The 25,148-nt window shown below is 40.3% G+C and overlaps 1 protein-coding gene and 1 pseudogene across 2 annotated transcripts in view; both read right to left on the bottom strand.

Moving 5' to 3' along the window:
- Positions 1-25,148, bottom strand: part of OXSR1 (oxidative stress responsive kinase 1) — a 104,732-nt gene that overhangs the window by 63,237 nt on the left and 16,347 nt on the right. The window contains exons 2-3 of one of the 2 annotated variants that reach the window (XM_025912912.2): positions 19,460-19,572; positions 8,685-8,793 (exon numbers count right to left, since the gene is read on the bottom strand). In XM_025912912.2, coding sequence (XP_025768697.1) covers positions 8,685-8,793; positions 19,460-19,572 — 222 coding nt within the window. Of the gene's footprint in view, positions 1-6,223; positions 7,436-8,684; positions 8,794-19,459; positions 19,573-25,148 lie in introns of those variants that run through there. The other variant, XM_086720453.1, reaches the window with a different exon arrangement.
- On the bottom strand, positions 12,470-17,006 carry LOC147577063 (elongation factor 1-alpha 1 pseudogene; annotated as a pseudogene).

Raw genomic sequence — 25,148 nt, 5'->3', positions numbered from 1 at the left:
AATTGTGCCAAGAAGTAGAATATAACATAAACTGCACAGAAAAGATTAGATTTCCATTTCTTGGCACAAGACCTGAATGATCAAGGCTAAAACTGAAACACAAACTTATGGTGAAAACTTGCCCTGGTGGGTGCTTTTATTTCACACACTTAACAAGTAAAAAATGTACTTCCAAATAGATGGAAAGCAGGGTCTAGATGGGATCCTCCAAAACTTGGGAGGATAGAACACACATTTACTTCAGCTCCCACTTGAAATCCATTAACTCCATACACTTGATAAAACAGGCATAAACCCCGGATGAAAAAGAAAACAGAGAAGATAAAGAAGAGAGACAACAATCATGTTTTGGAGGAAGGAAAACAAAAAGCTAAGCAGAAGAGAGAAATCTGAAACTCCAATGCCTGTGGAGGACTATGCCAATTAGGAAACGGCATATCCCAATAGAGCACATACACCAAGGACTACCTAAGGGGAAGTGAGAGGAGATTGAAGAAAAGGGCTGGAAACAGGAAAACTGGTTGAAAATTCGTATAATGGGGAAGAAGATGCCCAGATTCCTCCTCCTCTCTGGAAACCAGACCACTGCCACTCCCCATGTCCAGCAGGAAGACAGACAGTTTACTTTCTGGAGACAGTGAACCAGGGAGGCTCCAGATCCCAGGTGGTGCTTTCTAATACACTATTCAGACTTTCCCCTCTTTATTGCTGGCATTCACAAGACTGTGACTCACACAGGGAGAGGCCTAAAGGAGACATTTTAAAAGTTCTGCTTAATCAATCACATATTAATCTACAAATCAAAGTCACTATACCACCAGGCCATATGTCTCATTTTTTTGAGAAATCCAGGCCACGTAAGAACTGCTTAGTAAGAAGACATTTGTATAAACGCCAATTGAGATACACGTTTGTAATGCAAAGAATATCGAAAATAGGGAATGCAGAGGGGAAAAGTCCTACTAGGAATTGAAAACTAACACAATGTATTCATTCAACAATTTGGCCATATTATATGCAAGATCTAGAACTGGGTGCCACAAAATATGTCAAGATACACATGGCACAACAGTTGAATTTCCACAACTGGGAATTTCCAGTCTAGTAGATCAAGAAAATGGAGCAATAAAGACCTAGGGTACATAAAAGGTTATTAGATCTGTATTTTTAAAGAGTTTGAGGGGCACCTGGGTGGCTCAGTCGGTTAAGCATCCGACTTCGGCTCAGGTCATGATCTCACGGTGCGTGAGTTCGAGCCCCGTGTCGGGCTCTGTGCTGACAGCTCAGAGCCTGGAGCCTGCTTCAGATTCTGTGTCTCCCTCTCTCTCTGACCCTCCCCCGTTCATGCTGTCTCTCCCGGTCTCAAAAATAAATAAACGTTAAAAAAAAAAAAAAAAAAAGAGTTTGAACCAGGAACTCCTTTATAAATCTTAAAAGATCGGGGCGGCTGGGTGGTTCAGTTGGTTAAGGGTCCGACTTCGGCTCAGGTCATGATCTTGCGGTTCGTGGGTTCGAGCCCCACGTCGGGCTCTGTGCTCACAGCTCAGAGCCTGGAGCCTGCTTCACATTCTGTCTCTCTCTCTCTCTCTCTCTGCCCCTCCCCTGCTCATGCTCTGCGTGTCTGTCTCTCTAAAATAATAAACATTAAAAAAAAAATCTTAAAAGATTTTTAATGATTTCACAACACCAATGATCAATGGGGAAATTAAAGCGGTGCACATCCCCAGTCTACGTTCATAACAGACATTTTTAACAAGCTATATAAAAAGCCCCCTCTTTCGTGGTATAAAATTTCTTCTCCAATTCAATCTCCCAACAATATAATTTTTATTGGTGGAGGGATAATCATGCCACCAAGACCTTTATCTTTAATTGATAAATTTGGTCCTAGAAAGTACCCATTTGTTCCCATATGATTTCTTCAGCATCTTGTAGCATCCAACATGATGATGGTGCTTATAATCCTCCCTCCTCAAATATCAAAATTACATGGAAGTCTTCATATCAAGTAAGAAAGGTGAAGGTAAGATATGCTAAGCAAAAGAAGACTGCAGATTATCACTGGATGAATCAATTAACACCTAAAGAAAATTAAGAATAAAAAGGGAAGGTTGTAACAGCATGCACCGTCTTATATCCTTGGGCACAATCTGGAAGAAATATTTTACACAGATAATCAGACCTCAAACTTTAACACATGAAGGAATTAGTTGGCAAACTAGTTAAAAGTGTAGATTTCCAGATCTCACAGACTGTCTGTCATTCAAGAGATCTAAAGTGGGCCCAAGAAGGTGTATTTTAACAACCTAGGCTCCTAGATGAACACTGTCCATTGAAACCTAAGCATTTCTCAGAGTAATAGCAAGGAGAATGAAAAACAAGAGGGAATAAGTACAAATTTGGTAACAAAGCGAAAAGTTAAAATGTAAACACCTATTCCAAAAATCCATCTCATGTCTGCTTTCCTAGCCTATGGCACAGAACATTTAAAAAGCAATGCATGGGGCGCCTGGGTGGCGCAGTCGGTTAAGTGTCTGACTTCAGCCAGACACTCGCGGTCCGTGAGTTCGAGCCCCGCGTCAGGCTCTGGGCTGATGGCTCAGAGCCTGGAGCCTGTTTCCGATTCTGTGTCTCCCTCTCTCTCTGCCCCTCCTCCGTTCATGCTCTGTCTCTCTCTGTCCCAAAAATAAATAAACGTTGAAAAAAAAATTAAAAAAAAAATTAAAAAAAAAATAAAAAGCAATGCAAAACTTTTACTGTCCAAGAATATCATTATTACATATTAAAATACTTTTGAAAAAGTAGCAAAGGAGCTTCTGGGTTAAGGCACTTGTGAAATCTCCTAATTATATTGCTCAATCAAATTATTCAGTCAACATGTTTATTGCTTCAGTTTACTTTTATGAAACAACATGCTTTGAATCCGAAATTAGCTCATTTTAGTTATCAGAATTTCTGCCAAGAAGCTTTAACCAATATTCAGCCACTGGGTTTTGTTCGTTTTCTTCCTGAGCCATGGAAGGTTTCAAAGGGGTCAAATTTGCTTGGGCTGAATATTCCACTTGAGACAAATAGACATACCCCTCCGTTGTTGCCTGAACAACCAAAGATGGTCCCTATTATTAATACCAGATATTTCACTCGGGTCCTGCTTAGATCGAAGACGTTCCCATACTTGGGGCACCTGGGTGGCTCAGTCGGTTAAGGTTCCAACTTCAAGCTCAGGTCATGATCTCACGGTTCACGAACTCAAGCCCCATGTCGGGCTCTCTGCTGTCAGTACGAAGCCCGCTTCGTATCTTCTATCCTCCTTTCTCTCTGTCCCTCCCCAAGTCGCTCTCTCTCAAAAATAAAAATAAAATAAACTTGAAAATGAAAAACTTCCCATACTTTTTTTTATGTCTTAGAAGATGACAAAGTTGAGAGCATCTCTAAACAACAAAATAATTCACTAAGACAGTGAATTTAAATTAGATTTCTGCATTGCTACAAGTCATCACTCTAAGTCGAACAGGTAATTCTCTCTTCTCCTTTCAGAAACTTTCTTAATTACTTTGATTTCTAAAACTCTTACATTGCAGTTTGGTGCTAATAAGCTGCAGAAATAGCTCTTTAGATCAGAACTGCTTCCAATTTCTGAAGATTAACTTCCTATACTAAAATCTTGACATTCAACATCAGAGATTAATTCACAGAAGAATATTACAGTTATAAGGAGGCATTAAGAAATGACTATAATACTGACACACGAAATTCAACTTATTTTAACCATAACGTCCACCGTGTTGACGGGTGTAAGAGTGACAGCTGCAACTCAGATTATGATTTAATTAGCTTATTAAATTCTACGTCAGTACATGTTGCTAGATGAAAACTATGCTTCTGGTTTTTTTTTAAAGTTTATTTATCTAAGAGACAGAGAGAGAGTGCAAGCAGGGGAGGGGCAAGGAGAGAGAAGGACAGAGGATTCAAAGTGGGCTCTGTGCTGACAGCGGAGAGCCTGACGCTGGGCTTGAACTGACAAACCGTGAGATCATGACCTGAGCTGAAGTCAGACACCTAACCGAGCCACCCAGGCACCCCAATATGCTTTTGTTTTTATGGGGCACCTGCATGGCTCGTCAGTTGAGTGTCTGACTCTTGGTTTCAGCTCCAGTCACGATCTCAGGGTCATAGGATTGAAACTCACGTCAGGCTCAGTGCTGAGGGTGGAGCCTGCTTAAGAGTCTCTTTCTTCCTCTGCCCCTCTCCCCACTCACACTTTCTCTCTAAAATAATTTTTTTTTTTGAAAAAGAAAGAAATCTGGGGGCACCTGGATGGCTCAGTCGGTTAAGCACCCAACTCTTGATTTCGGCTCAGGTCACGATCTCGCTGTCCGTGAGTTCGAGCCCCGCATCAGGCTCTGTGCTCACAGTGCCACGCCTGCTGGAGATTCTCTCTCTGCCCCATCCCTCTGCACGTGTGTAAACGTGTGCTCTCTCTAAATAAATGGACTTTTTTTTTTTTTTTAATTTTTTTTTTTTCAACGTTTATTTATTTTTGGGACAGAGAGAGACAGAGCATGAACGGAGGAGGGGCAGAGTGAGAGGGAGACACAGAATCGGAAACAGGCTCCAGGCTCTGAGCCATCAGCCCAGAGCCCGACGCGGGGCTCGGACTCACGGACCGCGAGATCGTGACCTGGCTGAAGTCGGACGCTTAACCGACTGCGCCACCCAGGTGCCCCGACTTTTTTTTTTTAATATGCTTTTGTTTTATATATTTTGGCTGAAAAAAGTTGGTGTGAAAGAAGATAGCCTAAACATATTTCTGTTAACTCTGGTTATTCACATGACTTAATTACTCAAAGGGAGCCTCTGCTTCTCAGTGGTCTTCTCCTCTCACTCTCTCTGCTCCTTCTGTAGGCCCCCATCAGTTTCGCAAGACATACCATACTCCTCCATCCTGCCTCCAGAACCTTCTCTGCATGGTGTTCCATCTGGATCACTTCTCCCATCCTTCCCTTGAAATCACGCCCACTTCCCACGTTACCTGGCTAATTATTACCTATTCCTCTGGTCTCAGCTGAACGTCACCTCCTGAGGGAAGTCTTTGTTAACCCCACCACACCCATTCTCCCTCAATAAAATACAGTCTCCTGGTACCTGTTCCCATGGCACCTGATACTTCTTCCTGGTACTCTACATACTTATACTTATTTAATTGTAACTTTTCCTTATTAGCTATGAGGCCCATAAGAGCAAGGAACATGATTCACCAATGCAGTGGTGATCAGTAAGTAATCTGACGAATGGAATTTTAAATGAGCAATAAAGCTTGGCACAGTTTCTCTGTATTTTAAAAACATTTTAGGGGCACCTGGGTGGTTCAGTCGGTTGAGTGTCCGGCTTCGGCTCAGGTCATGATCCCACGGTTGGTGGGTTCGAGCCCCACGTCGTGCTCTGTGCTGACAGCTCAGAGCCTGGAGCCTGCTTCAGATTCTGTGTCTCCCTCTCTTTCTGCCCCTCCCCTGCTCATGCTCTGTCTCTCTCTCTCTCTCTCTCAGAAATAAACATTAAAATAAATAAATAAATAAATAAATAAATAAATAAATAAATAATAGAAAAAACATTTTGAAGCTGTGCTCAAGTCTAGCTTATGTTTTCTAAAAGTATTTAATGTATCTCTTCAGTTTAAATGTTTATTCACTTTCTGACTAAAACAAGCAAGATTTCATTTTCCTAAAAAAGATGCAATTCTTTAATATTTTTAAAGGCTTAGATGTAAGATTACGTTGACTCAAAAAAAAAAAAAAAGATAAGCAATTATAAAAAGAGTTAACAGTTGGAACATGTTTGAAAATTATCCCCCAGGAAACATGCTGAGTCCTAGGCTGGAAAAATTGGGCACTGTTCCAGTAAACCTAAGACGAGGAGAGACAGAAAGGTACATTTAATAGATGTCCCACCCAGCTACATGTCCTGCCCCTTCTGAGATCAGGATATACACTCCCTGCAGAAGAAACGGGGATTTCTTAAAAAATATACACTCATTCTGCTCAGGAGTAGCAGAAAGGATGGGCTGGCATACAGGTATGGATGAAAGAATTAAGCAGACAAAGTATTGCTATTCATCAGAGGACTTTTCAGCAAAACATTAAAAACTCTGTATTATACATTTTTGTAAGTTACAAATAAAGAAAATTATGCTAGAGGTGATCAATAATGAAAGATACAGTATTACCTAATATTCCCATATCTGTCCATACTGAAAGAACCATGCTTGACCACCATCTTGAAAGGTGGTTGGTGTTAGCAAGGATTCCAACCATCATATGAACAAGGCCTTTAACAAAGCAATCCAGTTTCTCCAGTGTGTCACTAATGGGATTGAAACAAAAAGGTGATTCTGGCTACACTGAAAAGCATCAAATAACATGGGATTATTATTAATGACTCAATTTCTTGTGCATCTACACGTCAGCACAATTATAGATGCTTGACGTACGTCATCTCGATTACTACTCCCCAATACCTAAAATACAGAAAGGTATCCCCATTTGACAGAAAAGTTAACAGGTTCAAAGGGTTTAAATAATTTGCCCAATGACATAAACCGGCTAAGTAGGAAAGTTGGAATTTAATTCTAAAGCCTATGCTCTTTCCTTTATGGCCTCGCTAGGGAAGTCAAGTGTTCAATTCTAAAATGGAAAATCATGCTCCTACACAAAATACATACGCAAACAAAAACCAAGCAGCACAGTGACGGGAAGGTCGGGTGGCTCCATCACTCACTAGTCCTCCCAATCTCGCCACAATTCAAATCCATGCTTTGGCAAAATGTCTAATTTACTACATGACTTGGGCCTTCAGATAACCATAACAACAAAATGTCCAATCTAGTGACAATGGTCTGCTTCTGGCCATCAGTAATACTTACATTTTATTCTAAGGACTTAAGCAGAAATAACTGTATACATATGGCAGGATAAAGCACCATAATTAATCATAATACTGGGGACCAAAATTTTCTGTATAAGAGAAAAGAGATTCACGTATAATTTCAAAGAAGCTTCAAAAGTCTACAATGTTAAACATGAAATGGAAATATTAATTCCAAATCATAATTTTTAATATATTTCTAAGCTCTTTCAACTAGAAGTGATGATAATGATGTAGCAGTGACCAAACATCCTACTTATGCTTTCTAAATACCTTTCCCCTAACAAAAATCAGAACTCCTTGGAGTATTGGCTGATTGTGGATCTAGGAAAAGTAATATAAACGTGACCCTAGGAAATCCTGAACCAAAAAACAAGGAAGTAACCAAAGACTAACACATTCATGTCAAAAGGACATAGGAATAAGCTTAAAGGGAGTCCTAATGACAAAATTTTGGATGACCTGAGCATCCAAAGAAGAGAGTAAAACTACATTGAAAGACACTAAATCTATAAAATTCCTTGTGTCTATGATGACACTCAAAAAAAAAAATGAAAGCCTTACCCAACAGGAAAAAGGAAAAAAACAAACAAACCCTATTTGCTACCACTGGAGGTGAGTATTAAATCAACTCTTTACTCTGAAAATTAGTACTGAAAAAAAAAATCAATTAGTTATCTTGCATTTTTAGTAGGAACCACAATACAGATTACCCAAAGAGCTCCAGTTAATGAGGTAAAGTTCCTTTACGCAGAACAATGCCAAGTTTACAAATGTAAAAGAAAGGATGCAATGAGAAAAGTCACCATTCTGCAATCCTTGACAGAATAATTAATTCAAACAAGGACTGTGAATGGATGCTAAAATCATTAAAGGAAAGAGTAAGGGGGGAGGGCGCCTGAGCGGCTCAGTTAGTTAAGCGACTGACTCTGGGTTTCGGCTCAGGTCATGATCTCACGGTTGGTGGGACTGAGTCCCACGTAGGGCTCTGCGCTGACAGTGCAGAACCTGCTTGGGATTCTCTCTCTCTGCCCCTCCCCTGCTCATGCCCTCTCTGTCTCTCTCTCTCTCTCTCGCTGTCTCCAAAATAAACACATAAACTTTAAAAAATGGGAAAAAAAAAAAAAGGTGGGGGAACTGGATACTCTCAGTGCCCAAGTATCACCTCACAGATTACTCGCTAGCTGCAAAGGGGAACAAGTTAACTTTTCCATGGTGAGGTCTGGCTGTCAAAATCTCAAGCAATCAAAAGTCACATCACCATTAAAGATATAACCAGAAAGCAACGCTTCCTGGTGTGATGCACTATGAACACAGCATCACCCACAAAATACTGTCCAAAAATTTCTAACTTACATCGAATCAAGCCTTTGGGTCCAATTTTTAATTTGTAAGAAAGCAAGGGAAACAAATCGAGTTAAATATCACCAGGAAGAAATAACCAGATAAATCCAAAATGCGGGTCATTCCGTAAGAAGTTATTGTCAGACCCTTGACCAGAACCTTCAACAAGTTGCTGTCATGGCACAAAGGAAGCTGTGGGGAACCATCAGAGATGGGAGTGAGGCTTCAGAGGCATGGCGACCAAATGCAACGTGTGAAACCTGCCTCGGCTCATACCCTCCCATCTTTAGCAGATACTAAGTCCTCAGCATCTCCTCAAATGCCAATGTGCACGAAAACCAAACCAGGAAAAAACCAACCGGATATTGTTATTACCTTTCCAACCAACGGAAGTTAGCGTTTCACCATACTCTACTCACCTCCACTTAGCAGCTTCATGACTAGCCACAGCTCATCTTTTACCACAAAAGACGTGTAGTAAGACACAATATTAGGATGATGGCACTGACTCATGGCTTGAATTTCTTTCTACAAGGAAGAGAAAACATGATTAATTTATTATACGCAAGCCTGAAACAACACTACAAGTGAGTGAATTCAGATTTGTAAATCCAAGACTGGCTTAAACCTCTGTGAGATCTCCATGGCGCTGACCTCCTTGAGAAGAGTTAAACGAAAAAAACCCCTCAGTTTCCCTCAGTCCATTCTGACTAGTCATTCCACTCATAATCTTTGAAACTAGAAACATGCACTACTTATCACAGCCTCACACAACACCGCAAAGGCCTCCGTGGGGACACACATTGTTACTTCAAGGTGCTCTTGAAAAAGCATCTTGGGAAATCTGGTTTTACAGCCATAGAGCATAATGACTAATAAACAGAGGGTGGTTTTTGTTTTGTTTTGCTTGTCTTAAAGTGTCTTTATTCTGTTTTTAAAATGTATTTTTATTATTGAAAGATAGTTGAAATACAATGTTGTATTAGTTCTAGGTATACAACACAGTGACTTGACAATTCTATACGTTACTCACTGCTCACCACGGTAAGTGTGGTCACCATACAATATTATTATAATATTATTGACTATATTCTCCATGCTGGACTTTCCATCTCTGTGACTTAGTTATTTATAACTGGAAGTTTATATCTCTCAATCTCCTTTATCTAGCTCACCCATCACCCCGCGCCCCCACAGTGAGATTGTTCTCTGTATTTAGCAGTCTGTTTTTTGTTTGTTCTCGTTTTGTTTGTTAGATTCCACATGCAAGTGAAATCATACGGTATTTGTTTTTCTTTGTCTGACCTACTTCACTTAATATAGTATCCTCTAGGCCCATCCACGTTGCCACAAATGGCAGGACTCCATTATTTTTTATGTCTGAGTAGTATTCCACTATGTGTGTGTCTGTGTAAAAATCACATCTTTTTTATCCATTCATCTATAGATGGACACTTGGGTTGCTTCCAAATCTTGGCTATGGTAAGTAATGCTGCAATAAACACAGGGGTGCAAATATCTTCTCAAATTAGTATTTTCATTTTTAGGCGGTAAATACCCAGTAGTGGAATAATTACTAGATCATATGGTAGTTCTATTTTTAATTTTTTGAGAAGCTTCCATACCGTTTTCCACAGTGGCTATATCAGTTTGAATTCCCAGTAGTACACGAGGGTTCCTTCCCTTTTCTCCACATCCTCACCAACACTTATTTCTTGTCTTTTTGATTTTAGCCATTCTGACAGGTGTGAGGTGGTTTTGATTTGCATTTCCCTGATGATGAGTGATGTTGAGCATTTTTCATGTGCCTGTTGGTCATCTGTAGGTCTTCTTTGGGAAAATGTCTATTCAGGTAGAGGTTCCTTTTTGGTTTGTGCGTTTTGTTTTATTTTGAAAATATCATTTCATCCCATTTTTGTGAATTAATTAACAATTCTCACTCTGAAAAGAAATCTCCTGAAGCAGGACAAGGTCATAAACTAAATCCAAAGTAGAAACCTGAGCACCCTCTAAGTTTATCTACAACCTTGGGGTTATGCATTTAAATTAGGCTGGGTGAGATAAAATGCCTCATATAGCCCTGAGTGCTCTGGGCCCTGCCTACCTCTCCAGTCTCAATCCTACTCCCTTCACTGACCGTACCCCAAAATACCCTCTACAATCCAGCCACAGTAAACTTCAGGTGAGCACGCTTCTTCAACCATGGATATTTAACCCTATTGTTCCCTATGCCTCAAATAGACTTCCATCATTATTTTACCCTCGCTAAAAATGCCAATTCTTCCTTCTGATCTAGCCAAAATATCATTTCCACCAGTTCCCCAAGGTTGCTTCCAAACTCCCTGTGTATCTCTTTATATCACAGCCCATAGGTACTGGATAGTGCATTGGGTACTTACTTATCTGTTCCTCCCTGGTGGACTGAGAGCTCCTGAAAGCAAGTACTTCCAAAAGTGGATCCCTAAATGCAAGCTGGTGCATATTACACACACACACACACACACACACACACACACACACACACACTGGGCTATTAGCCTAAAAAAGAATGACATCTTGCCATTTGCAATAACATGGATGGCCCTAGAGGGTATAATGGCCAAGTGAAATATGTCAGAGGAAGACAACATATGATTTCACTCATATACAGAATTTAAGAAACAAAACCAAGAAAATAGACAGACAAAAAACCAGACTCTTAAATACAGAGAACAAATTGGTGGTTGCCAAAGGGGAAGTGTGTGTGTGCGGGGGGGGGGGGGGGGGGTGAAATAGATAAAGGGAATTAAGAGTATACTTATCGTGAGCACTGAGTATTGTACAAAATTGTTGAATCGTTATACTGTACTCCTGAAACTAATATATAACAGTGTTTGTTAATTATACTTGAACGTTTAAAAATCCACACAAAAAAGTAGATTCCCTAAACACTGCAGAACTTATCATATTATATAGTAACTGCTTATTTATTTTTCTGTATCCTTCACAAAACTTTAAGCTCAATGAAAGCTAAGACTCTGTATTCGTGGCACTTAACACTGTGCCTGGCGCACAGTACACCTTCAACAAATATTTATCGAATGAATTAAATATTATTTTATACAACTTTTTACTTACTCAATTACTGTACTTGCCCTATGCCCTCGGTCTTTGTACAGTAGAACCAATTGTGTAAAAGTTGCCCATAGGCTCTGATTCAAAAGCAGTGCTCTGTGAACCTTAGTTTTTCTTATCGTTTCTACTTGAATGTAAATTCCTTTATAGCCAAGGACCTTGCCGTACGCATTTTTCCAACCTCCAAAGGCACCAACACAGTCTTCTGTACTAAAACCTAAGTAAAACTAAAGTCAGCACCTGCCTGTTGACATAGTGCTATGAAGATTAAAGGAGATGAGAAGTACATATGAGAGGGAATATATAGGACAACATATATTGCCAGCAAGTTGTAAAGATAGCACGTTACAAGAATCCTCTGGAAAGAACAATGAAGGTAGGCAGGAAGTCCTTGCAAAGGAGGTAAGAACGAGGTTTAGTGCGGTAGGATATAGGGAAAAGACAGCAGTAGAAGGTGAGAGGCACACACCACACGAAAGATGAAATACGCCAAGACAGATTTTAGAATGCAATGAGTAAACCTGTCTAAGGCAAGCAGTTCATGCTTTCAACGGACATTTACCAATGTGCCAGGCGCAGTGCTAGGTGCTTGGCTACGAGGGTGAGCCCTCATGAAACTTACAGTCGAGTGAAGAAGTCAGACCAATACTAATTTAACAACACACAATGATAAATAGTTTGATAGGAGAAGTACTAGATACTACGTGATTTCACTGGAGAGGCCAATTGTCAAAGAATAGGAGTGATAATCAGGGATGGCTTCCTGTAAGTTTTACAGGTTTGACTGTTGAGTTACTTGGGACCGTATCATAAAGGACTGTGTAAGTGTGTTCAAGAATTCAGGCTTCATCTTTTTTTTTTTTTTTAATTTTTTTTTTTTCCAACGTTTATTTATTTTTGGGACAGAGAGAGACAGAGCATGAACGGGGGAGGGGCAGAGAGAGAGGGAGACACAGAATCGGAAACAGGCTCCAGGCTCTGAGCCATCAGCCCAGAGCCCGACGCGGGGCTCGAACTCACGGACCGCGAGATCGTAACCTGGCTGAAGTCGGACGCTTAACCGACTGCGCCACCCAGGCGCCCCCAGGCTTCATCTTAACAGCAAAGGGAAGGCATCAGAGGTTTAACTATATATGCCATTTCATTAAAACACTCTAGCTACAATTAGAAAATAAGTGTGGGAAGGCGAGACTAGAGGCAATGATACTGCCTAAGGCTGTTGCTATGACCTGGGTGAGGGACAATGGTGGCCTGAAAAATTATAAATAACTACTCGGTTTGGGTATTTACACTGTGGTTATGTTACTGTCAGGAGAACCTGGGTGAACAGCATACAGGAACTTTCTGTACTTCTTTTGCAACTCTTCTAGAAGTTTAAAACTATCTCAAAATATAGTTTTAGGGGCGCCTGGGTGGCTTAGTCTGTTGAGCGTCCCGCTCTTGATCTCGGCTCAGATCACGATCTCTGGGTTCATGAGACTGAAGCCAGGACCAGGCTCTGGGCTGACAATGTGGAGCCTACTTGGGATTCTCTCTCCCCGCCCTTCCCCGACTTGTGCACATGTTCTCTCCCTCTCAAAATAAACATCTAAAAATAATTTTAAAAAACAGAATGCTAAAAAAAAAATAAGTGGCAATATGAATGGAAAGACAGGGAGGAGTCAAGAGCTATGCTGAAGAAGTATAAACCATAGGACTTGGTGACTCACTGGATGAGGGAGGTAAGACAGTGTGAAAATTCATGCACAGAGTTGGGGTCAAACTGTCCAATGTCTTAAATTGAAACTAAGGGTTTTCAGCTTTACTCTGGGGCGTGGCGGGGGCGGGGGGAGGAGGTGGGCAGGGACAGCTCACAAAGGGTCTTCTAACAGGAGACTATCAGAGAACCATCAAATTCAAAAACCGAAAGGGCCTTAAAGATTTCTTTCCTTCTCATCTATTCCTTTAAGGGGTGGGAGGGAGGGTTCCTTTATCTTAACTCCCACTGAAATTATCCTTTTCCCTTTCAGTTCAAAAGGAAAAATATGTATGTAAGTGTTTTGCAAGAGTGCTATATTCCTGACTCAATTTTCCCAGTGGCTCCCTTCCACATCAAAACGAATTCCACCCCCTACTGAAAGTGCTTTCTTGACAGTCCCATTACCTGCTGCTGCCACAGCTTTTGTGTGGACTTCGTTCTCCACCGGAAGCTCTCAAGTATTGCTTAACGATCACTTTTCATTCCTGGAACGCATCTCCATTTGTAACATTTACTCCTGATTTTCTGATTACCCCAATGCAAGCAGTTTTCATCTGTTTCACACCATTCAGTCAGGCCCCCAAGTGATGTTAAGTTATTCACTCACACAGAGTGAACACAATAAAGTCCCTGCCCTCATGGAATGCTCAATATGAAACAAACAATTCTTTCATCTATCGAATGTCTGAGCAGGGGGCACCTGGGTGACTCAGTTGGTTAAGCGTCCAGCTCTTGGTTTTGGCTCCGGTCATGATCTCGTGGTTCTTGAGTTTGAGTCCCGCATCAGGCTCTGCGCTGACGGTGTGGAGTCTGCTTGGAATTAGGTCAGATCTCTCTGACCCTCTGCTGTTCTCTCTCTCTCAAAATAAATAAACTTTAAAAAATAAATAAAATAAAATAATAAAATGTCTAGGGAATGTGCCTTCCTTTTCATTATTACTGTCACTGCCTGAATTTAGAATCTTAATACCTCTTTGTATGGCCCAGTGTACCTCAAATTATGGGCTGCAACCCACATGGGCCAGGAAACAAACTTAAGTAGGTAATGTTAGAAACAAAAAAAGAAATAGAAAATCAGTGTGTGTCCCACATAATTAAAATTATTTTATGAAAACATTTCAGGGATATTAATATTTATGAATATATACATAAAAAGAATTCTTTCCCAACTCTACACCCCTGCCTAGTAAGGTTTCTATCTCTGTTCAAAGTATCCCCCAGCTCTGGTGGGCCAGAACACAAACATCTCCACGGAGGTCTCCATTTTTGTAACCAGGAGGATGCCTCCTCTCTTACTTCAAAGTACTTAATACCTCTTCCAGGTGTTTGTCATGCTTGGCCTTGTATAGGACACAAGAGTCTTAAATTTTTTTTTCCCCCCAAATAGGCTTCATGCCCAGGGTGGAGCCCATCACAGGACTTGAACTCATGACCAAGACCTGTGCTGAGATCAAGAGTCAGACACTTAACCGACTGAGCCAGCCAGGCATCCCAAGAGTTTTAACTCTTCAACTGGATTGTGAGCCTCCTAGTAGATAGAAAGACATTTTAAGTCTCTTCATGTTCCCCTCAAGTGTTTGTCCAATGAATCTAGTCCTAGTATCCACCAGAGAAGAGAAAAAGCTCAAAATACTGCATAGTGTGCCTGTGAATAATATCTCTGGAGAAAATAAACGTAGTAAAATTTGACAGCTGACTTCCCAGTCACACTTAGCAAAGGCTGTCAGACACGAAAACATTTTGACAAAAGAAAGGAGCACTATACTGCCTCCTCACTGATAACTGTCACACAGGATACGCACCTATAATCTGGTTCGCGTCAGCACCCTTTCTACGTTATTGTAAAGAGAATTTTGAAAAAAAAAAAATTAAAAATCACAACACTAAAAGTTTGGTATGTTGATCTAAAAGATTTTTAAGATAAACTTAAAGGGCTTCTCGACTCTCAGAAACAGAGCCCTTCTCACTCAGATCTCAGCTCCTGACCCTACAAATACCACACATAAATCCAACATTCTTTATATTCCTGATGTTTCTTCAGGCTTTGGTGGGACCTTACTTGTTTGCGCCCCCAAAAAGCCAATTATCTTAAATGTGCTTTACTACAAGTCACTCTCCTCCTCCCTTCACTTATTTGTCAAATATATAAATACTATATTTGCAATCTAAAGCTTATTGGAGTAGGTGGGCAAAATGATGGAGATCTAACCTATTTCTTTTTTTTTTTTTTTTTTCTCATTAAACTTTCGTTTTAGTGGGTCTCAAAATTCTGTGACAGGTTTTTGGCCAAATTGTTTCCATTAAAAAGTACTGATTTTAAAAACTAGTAACTTAAAACTGCCACACACACAAAAAACAAATGGTCCACAAAACATTCTCCTTTCCTTCTGAAGGTTTTACGATGCATTGCTGTCATTAACCAGTCGTTTACTATTCAACTTAAATGGCCAACGGATACAAACAGTTTTGAGACCGTTCTTCCACCACTGATTAAGACTGGGGTGGCAGGTATTGGGGATAATATTCATTTAGCCTTCTGAGCTTTCTGGAAGACTTGGTGACTCTGCCAGCTCCAGCTGCCTTCTTGTCCACCGCTTTGATGACACCCCCAGCAACTGTCTGTCTCATGTCACCAACAGCGAACAGCCCAGAGGAGGTCAGAGAAGCTCTCGACACCCATGGGCGTGCCAGGAACCATATCAACGATGGCAGCGTCACCAGATTTCAAGAACTCAGGACCATCTCCCAGCTTTTTTCCAGAACGACGGTCCATCTTCTCCTTCAGCTCAGCGAACTTGCGGGCGATGTGAGCTGTGTGACAGTCCAGCACAGGTGCATATCCGGCACTGACCTGGCCTGGATGGTTCAGGATAATCACCAGAGCTGGGAGGCCGGCTGCTTCCATTGGTGGGTCATTTTTGCTGTCACCAGCCACACTGCCACGACGAACATCTTTGACACATATGTTCTTGACACTGAGGCCCACGTTGTCCCCAGGAAAAGCCTCACTCAAAGCTTCATGGTGCATTTCAACAGACTTTACTTCAGTTGTAACATTGACTGGAGAAAAAGTGACCATCAGGCCTGCCTTAAGGACACCGGTCTCCACTCGACCCACAGGGACAGTACCAATACCACCAATTTTGTAGACATCCTGGAGGGGCAGACGCAAGGGCTTGTCAGTTGGACGAGTAGGTGGCAGAACGCAATCCAGAGCTCCAAGCAGCGTGGTTCCACTGGCATTGCCACTCTACACTTAACTTTCCATCCCTTGAACCAATGGCATGTTAGCACTTGGTTCCTGCATGCTGTCACCATTCCGACCAGAAATTGGCACCAATGCTACGGTGTCGGGGCTGTAGCCAATTTCCTTCATGTAGCCGCTGACTTCCTTAACGATTTCCTCGTTATCTCTTCTGGCTGTAGGGGGGCTCAGTGGAATCCGTTTTGTTACACCGACAATAAGTTGTTTTACACCCCGTGTGTAAGCCAGAAGGGCATGCTCACGGGTCTGCCCCTTCTTGGAGATACCTGCTTCAAATTCGCCTGAGAGGTGCCTGTAATCATATTTTTGATAAAGTCTCTGAGTCCCGGGGCATCAATGATGGTCATGTAGAACTTGCTGGTCTCAAATTTCCCCAGGGAGATACCAATGGTGACACCACATTCACGTTTGGCTTTGTTTCTCCAAGACCCAGGTATACCTGAAGGAGCCCTTTCCCATCTCAGCAGCCTCCTTCTCAAATTTTTTGATAGTTCTTTTGTCAATCCCACCACATTTGTAGATCAGATGACCAGTAGCGGTAGACTTGCCCGAACCTACGTGTCCAATGACGACGATGTTGATATGAGTCTTTTCCCATTTTGGTTTAGGTTCAAGTGGTGGTTTTCACAACACGTGTGTTCTGGAGGCAAACCCATGGCGAAAAAGCTAACCTATTTCTTTTACCAAGGTATGCCAAACACGCATTCCTCTACAAGTAAGGCCCTAGTATTAATACACAAATATTTCTTTCAAGATGTCAAACATCTGAGAACAGATGTTCTACTTTTGAAGCAAGATTATAATTAGTTAGCATTATGTGAAGTAGAAAACGATAGACCTGACTCAGAAAGACCTGATTTTTAATCCGGACCCTGTCACTTATCGTAGGATTTACTTCCTTCATCTAAAATGTAGCTACTACCTGTCTCATGGGAGGCATTTAGGAGGGTAAAGTACACTTAAGTGCCTATCACTGAAAAGATGTTTGCTATTATGGTCATATGAACACAGTCAAGTTATTTAAACTTTGAACTTTCATTTCTTTAATCATAAAGTAATAAATAATAAGACTTTCATTCACCTGTAAGCTCTCCTTAAGGGTTATGTAAAGTAACTGACAAATGATACAAATTCATACTGGGCTTCTCAAATTCCAGTCTTAATTATATAGGTTAAAAATTTTGTTTCTCAGGGGCGCCTGGGTGGCGCAGTCGGTTAAGCGTCCGACTTCAACCAGGTCACGATCTCGCGGTCCGGGAGTTCGAGCCCCGCGTCGGGCTCTGGGCTGATGGCTCAGAGCCTGGAGCCTGTTTCCGATTCTGTGTCTCCCTCTCTCTCTGCCCCTCCCCCGTTCATGCTCTGTCTCTCTCTGTCCCAAAAATGAATAAACGTTGAAAAAAAAATTTTTTTTAAAAAAAAATTTTGTTTCTCCTCAAGGGGCACCTGCGTGGTTCAGTCAGCTAACTGTCTGATGTTAGCTCGGGTCATGATGTCACAGTTTGTAAGTTTGAGTCCCGCATCAGGCTTTCCACTGTCAGAGCCCATTTCAGATCCTTTGTCCCTCTCTCTCTGCCCCTCACAGGTGCTATCTCTCTCTCTCTCTCTCTCTCTCTCAAAAATTAACATTAAAAAAAAAAATTGTGTTTCCTCAAAAGAATTAGTTTACGATTTATAGCCTTTTTGTATGATCACTGCAGTTCAATATCCAAATGATGCTCTAAGGGGTTGCGGACATCCGTAAATCCAAGATCACTGTGTAGGATTTCCAGCAGCATCTCCCTTGAAGTATATGTTCTCTCACCAGAGAGGCTCAAGATCATACCAGAAACTTTCTTTTTCAGCTTCTGCTCATACATTACCAACTCCTAAAGAAATGCATCTGTTTCCTCTGCTGAAAGTTCAATGTGTAATTCTATTATCCCTTTTCCTTTTATTCCAGTCTTCCCTAATACTCAGTGCAGGTTACACCAGAAATTAAATCCAGTCTGGGAGTGGAAAGACTTCTGGACTGGCAGATCATCCCAGGCCTAACTCCTGCCTTTCTATCACTAACTGCACATGATCTTAGACAAATACTTAAGAAATACTTAGACAAATATTAGTTCACATTTGCATGGCAGTTTATAGTTTTCAGGTACTGGGTCATTTGATCCTCAAGAAAAACCTCATGAAGTACACAAAACAGATATTATTATTTCCATTTTAAGCCAAAGAAACTGAGGATTTACAAAGTGAAATGATTTGAAAATCTACCTCATGTCTTATTGCTGAAACTGACTACACACCCACAGCTCTGGGTGTCAGGGCTCATAAAAGAAGTACAAAACAATCTCTGTGTGACTAGCTTTTAATGCCACAGAACATCTCTTGTAGCTACTAATCCTTGAGTCTCCCTTTCCTCTCTTTTTCCCCAGCCTTTGGAGAAGGCAATGCTGGTTGGGGGTCATTCTGCCTCTCACCTTGCATCAATGGTCAGAATGCAGACTGGTACCATGTTCCTGGGAGGCCAAAGCCTTTTCAAGCATATTCCACTCAACCCAGGTATCATAACTGCATGATACCAGCATGATACTAGTTTAAGGAAAGAGACGAGTAAGGAAGCAAGGTTTATAACAATAAAAAAGAGAAAAAAATTGTCCAATACCAGAAATAGGTTAAATAAAATGTGGTCTACCTACATAATGGAAAAGCACACACATACTGAAAAGCATTTTAATTCATACATATAGACACAGAAAAATTTGATTAAATTTTCAATGAAAAGAACAAGTAGATGGCTACATTATCATAAAAATACAAAGATATTTAAATGTACACAGTCTAAAAAACTATATAGCAAGTATTAATCTCAGAATGAGAGGATTACAACTAATTTTTTTGTTTCCCTGGATTTTTATAAATTTTACAATAAACAGTACTTAATTTATAATATTTTACTTATTTTACAAATTTACAAAAAACATTACTTAACCTTTTTTTTTAGAAAAGCAATAAAAAAATTTCTGGTTATTTTTCACTCCAACACGAATATACATAGAAGTGTATTTCTCCAAGTAATAAATAGGAGATGTGCATACCAGGAGTTCATCCATGCTAGTCTGACATTTCTCAAGGTTTATCCGTTTGATTGCCACTTTCTCCTTTTTAGGGGCACAGTACGCTGCCTGGACCACAGCCGTTGCTCCGCTCCCTAAAGATAAATACATAAATGAGTAAATGAATAGATGAATAGATAAGAACATGACATTTCTAATTCCCACACAATTTAACAAGAGAATAATCCTTATCTTGTTCCTACACTCAACAACAGATGACACCCTAAAAAGCAGGGTGTCAATAAAAGCAAAGGCCTTTGACCATTTCATAGAATTGCTAATAAATATTGGCAGGGAGGAAGAATCAAAAGGCTACAGGTCCAGTTCCTGAGTATGATGGCACAGGCTCACATTTCCCTGCTCCTCTCTTCTGAATACAACTGAATACCCTAGAAAGAATTCATCAGACAATCATAAGATGACCCTAAAAGTAGAAGGTGGATGAGACAGGGGCCTTGGGATGTGAGGAAAAGCACCACTGTGAGTTCATTGGGTTTTCCTTTTATCTCCCATATATCCATGGCTGGGCACAAGAACAGCCTGAAACCGGGAACCACCAACACAGACGGACAAACAAGAAAATCTTGCTTTTTGGCCAAAGACTGTGAAGGGGGAAGCTTAGCAGAGACCTAGAGGGAAGACAGACTCCCCAGTCCTTATCCCGGACAGTGGAGGATCCCCAGTCATCACAGCATCAGCATCAGCAGGGTCTCCACCCCAGCCCCAGACAGAAGCAGACCAGATTTGCCCCACCTGGGGCAATGTCCAGGCAATCTGCCCTTAGCAGTAGCAGAGATGGGGACCCACACCCACCAGTCAGCGCAAGCAGCGCCTGTAGAGATCAAGCAGGACTTCCTGTGATGCCAGAATAATAAAGAAGAGAATAGCAATGCAGAGTCTGAAAACTAAATTATCATAGGAATTACCCAGCTCACAAAAGCAGGCCAGAGGGGGTATAGTTCAGTGATAGAGCATATGATCGCACAAAAGCAGGCCAGGACCTACACACTAAACCTAAATGGAGTTATTGCCTACTAAAACAGAAGACTTAAACAGGATCAAGAGTTGCCTCATATTAATATCTTAAATGCCCAGGATAACATTTTTTTTAAATCGCACACCAAGAATCAGGAAAAACACACTTGAATGAGAGAGAGAACCACACTGATGTCAACACCAAAGTGAATCACAATTTGGAGTTATCCGACAAAAATGTTAAAGCAGTCATCATAAAAATGCTTTGATAAGCAATTAAGAATTCCCCTAAATAAAAAAATAGAAAATTTTAGCAAAGAATCAGAAGTTATTTTTTTAAAACTACCAAATGGAAATTATGTGTACAACTGAAATATGCAATTTCCAAAATAAAAAAGTGCTGGATAGGCTTAATAGTACCTATTAGATACTAATTAGATACTAATAGATGATGGAGGACAAATTTGGTGAACTTGAGGACAAGATCAATAGTATACTCAATCTAAACAACAGAGAGAAAATGGACTGAAAAAAAACCAAAAAGAAAGAAAAAGAGAAAGAATAGAAGCTCAGGGAACAGTGGATAATAACAAAAAATCTAATGTCCATGTGGTAGGTAGAATAACGGTCCCCCACAAAGTGTCCATGTCCTAACCTTTGAAACCTGTGAATGTTACCTTATATGGCAAGAATATTATGTGTTATTATGTTAAATTAAGGATGAGAAGATGACCCTGGATAATCTGGGTGGGCCCAATGTAATTATAAGGGTCTTTCTTTATAAGAGGGAGGCACGAGAGTCAGAGAAGAAGAGATAACGGAAGCAGAGGTCAGAATGATGGGACCACGAGCCAACGAGCAGGTACTGATATATGTAACAGCATGGCTAACCTTGAAACCATTATGCTGTGTGAAATAAACTAATCAAAATTGTATGACTCCATTTATATGAAATGTCCAAATCAGGCAAATCCATACAGAAAATATATTACTAGTTGCCAGGGGCTAGGAAAAGAAGACAATGAAAGTTACTGCTTAAGAGGAACAGGATTCTTTCTGGGATAATGAAAATGTTCTGGCTTTAGACAGGTTGCAAAATCCTGTGACTATACTAAAAAAAAAACCACTGAAATGCATACTTTTAAAATGGTGGGTTTTGGGGCACCTGGGTGGTTCAGTGGGTTAAGCGTCTGACTCTTGATTTCAGCTCAGGTTGTGATCTCAAGATTCATGATACCGAGGGGCGCCTGGGTGGCTCAGTCAGTTAAGCGGCCGACTTCGGCTCAGGTCACGATCTCGCGGTCCGTGAGTTCGAGCCCCGCGTCGGGCTCTGTGCTGACAGCTCAGAGCCTGGAGCCTTTTTCAGATTCTGTGTCTCCCTCTCTCTGACCCTCCCCCATTCATGCTCTGTCTCTCTCTGTCTCAAAAATAAATAAAACGTTAAAAAAAAAATTAAAAAAAAAAAAGATTCATGATACCGAGTCCGAATCAGGCTCCATGTTGATAGCATGGAGCCTGCTTGAGATTCCCCCCCCCCCCCCCCGCCTCTCTCTCTCTCCCCACACCCTCTTTCTGCCCCTCCCCACTGGCACAAGTGTGTTCTCTCTCTCTCTCAAAATAAATAAACATTAAAAAATAAATAAATAAAAAATAAATAAAATGGTGGATATTATTATGTGACTTTTACCTCAAATTTTTAAAAAAGAGAATACCACAAACAACTTTTGTTCCTAATTCCACAATTTAGAAAAAATGGGCCAATTTTTTGAAACAACTATCAAAACTCAGCCAAGATGAACTAGATAAACTGAATAATAGTAACCCTATTAAAGAAATCAAATTTGTAATTAAAAAGTTCTTAAAAAAATAATCCCCAGAACTTTACCAAACACTGACAAAAGAATTAACAGTCATTTTACATGTTTTCTAGAAATGGAAGAAGTGGGAACAGCCCCCAACCCATTTTATGAAACCAGTCGTTACCAATACCAAAACCAGACAAGGACATCAAAGAATTAAGAAAACTACGGACCAATGTCTCTCATGAAATTAACTGTAGGGGCGCCTGGGTGGCGCAGTCGGTTAGGCGTCCGACTTCAGCCAGGTCACGATCTCGCGGTCCGTGAGTTCGAGCCCCGCGTCAGGCTCTGGGCTGATGGCTCGGAGCCTGGAGCCTGTTTCCGATTCTGTGTCTCCCTCTCTCTCTGCCCCTCCCCCGTTCATGCTCTGTCTCTCTCTGTCCCAAAAATAAATAAACACGTTGAAAAAGAAAATTTAAAAAAAAAAAAAAAAAAAAAAAAAAAAAAAAAAAAAAAAAAAAGAAATTAACTGTAAAATCCTTAACAAAATATTAACACATTGAACCCAAAATAGCTAATGCACCACAACCAAGCACCATGTATTCCAGGTATGTGAGGCTGATGACACGTTATGAAAGAAAAAGAAATCACTGCAACACATTATATCGACAAGCCAAAGGGGGAAAAAAATCATGTATCAACTGACACAGAAAAACATCCTTAAAAAATTCAACACCATTCATAATAAAAGGCTCTCAGCAAACTAGGAAGAGGGGAGCTTCTTCAACCTCATAAAGAACACCTACAAAAAACCTTACAGCAAACAACATACTTAATGGTGAATGACTGAATACTTCTGAACTGGGAAAAAGGCAAGGCTGTCCATTCTCATCACTCTTAGGCAACACAGTACTAGATACCCATAATTATAAAGCAAGAAAAAGAAATAAAAAGCACCCAAGTTGGAAAAGAAGAAATAAAACTGCCCTTATTTTAGATGACATGATTGTCTATAAAGAAAACCCCAAGAAATCTAGAAGCTCCTAGAACTTGTAAGACAGTTTAGCAAGGTTGCCAAAAAAAAAAAAAAAAAAAAAAAAATCAACACAAGAAACCAACCCCATTTCCATATGTGAACAACAAATAAGTGGAAACCTGTTCCCCCAAAATGAAATACTGTATGAATGAAATGGTATAAATCCAACAAAATATGAAGAGGATCTGTACGCTGAAAATACACACAATAGAACAAAGAACCAAGAAATAGATTTACACAAATAAGCCCTGCTGATTTTTTTTTTTTTTAATTCACCTCCAAATTAGTTAGCATATAGTGCAACAGTGATTTCAGGAGTAGATTCCTTAATGCTCCTTACTCATTTAGCCCATCCCCCCTCCCACAACCCCTCTAGTAACCCTCTGTTTGTTCTCTATATTTAAGAGTCTCTTCTGTTTTGTCCCCCTCCCTGTTTTTTATATTATTTTTGTTTCCCTTCCCTATGTTCATCTGTTTTGTCTCTTAAAGTCGTCATATGAGTGAAGTCATATGAAGTTTGTCTTTAACTGATTAATTTCACTTAGCATAATACCCTCCAGTTCCATCCACGTAGTTGCAAATGGCAAGATTTCATTCTTTCTCATTGCCAAGTGGTATTCCATTGTGTATATACACCACATCTTCATTCATCCACCGATAGACATTTGAAGCCCCACTGATTTCTGACAAAGGTGCAAAAGCAATTCGTTGGAGATGGATAGGCTAGCAGAATGGCTTAACAAAAATGTTTTTTAAAGTGATTAATCACTTTATTATTATTGATATTATCACTATTATTATTAATAATATTAGTAGTAGTATTAACCAAGGTGCCTAGGTGGCTCGGTCGATTAAGTGTTTGACTCTTGATTTTGGCTCAGGTCGTGATCTCAGTTTGTGAGATCAAGCCCCACATCGGGCTCTGTGCTGACAGCATGGAGCCTGCTTGGGATTTCTTTCTCTCCATCTCTCTCTGCCCCTCCCCTGTTCGTGCTCGCTCTCTCAAAATAAATAAACATTAAAAAAAATAAAACAAATAAAGTGATAACAGTAAATGCTGGTGAAGACGTGATGAAACTGGATCATTCCTACATTGCTAATGATTAATACAAAAAAAAAAAAAAAAACAAACATGGTACAGTCATTCTGGAGGATAGTTTGGCCGTTTCTTTTAAAACTGAAAGTGGACTTGTACAACTCAGCATTTTCACGCTTGGGTATTTATCTCACAGAAATAAAAACAGATGTTCACACAGAAACCTACATATAAACGTTCATAGCAGCTTTATTCATAATAGCCTCAAACTGGAAACTACCCAAATATCCTTCCACAGGTGAATGGTTAAACAAACTATGGTACACCCATAGAGAGAAATACTACTCAGCAATAAATATGAACAAGTTATTAATACGCACATTACATGGATGAACCTCAAGGGCATTACGCTGAGTAAAAAAAGCCACTTTCAAAAAGTTACATATTTTATGACTCCACTTATAACAAATAAGTACAGTACACATATAACTACGAAACTGAGTAAGTTTACTGGATTGTTAAAATATATATACATATGCCTAGGCTTATTAATAAGATAATCTTCAAACACCATTCACACAATGTCATTCATCAAATCACTAAACCACAGCAGCTACTTAATACTGTACCACTTGATAACTGAACAGGCTGTTTTTCTGTGCCCCAGATGAAATTTAATTATCCCCATCTCCATGCCTCTATAAAAGTCCTTCACTTTGCTTTCTACATATTAACACATACTTGTGCCTCCTTTCAAAGTCCAACTCACAGCCCAGCTAACTGAAAAAATTCTTAGGTTCAAACTTCAGCCCCACTGCTGTCAGG

The sequence above is a fragment of the Puma concolor genome, chromosome C2 (genome assembly GCF_028749965.1).
Source record: "Puma concolor isolate L17-30 chromosome C2, mPumCon1.1.hap2, whole genome shotgun sequence".
Taxonomy (NCBI): domain Eukaryota; kingdom Metazoa; phylum Chordata; class Mammalia; order Carnivora; family Felidae; genus Puma; species Puma concolor.
Note: the sequence above shows the minus strand (reverse complement) of the source record. Positions and strands in the feature narration are given on the sequence as shown.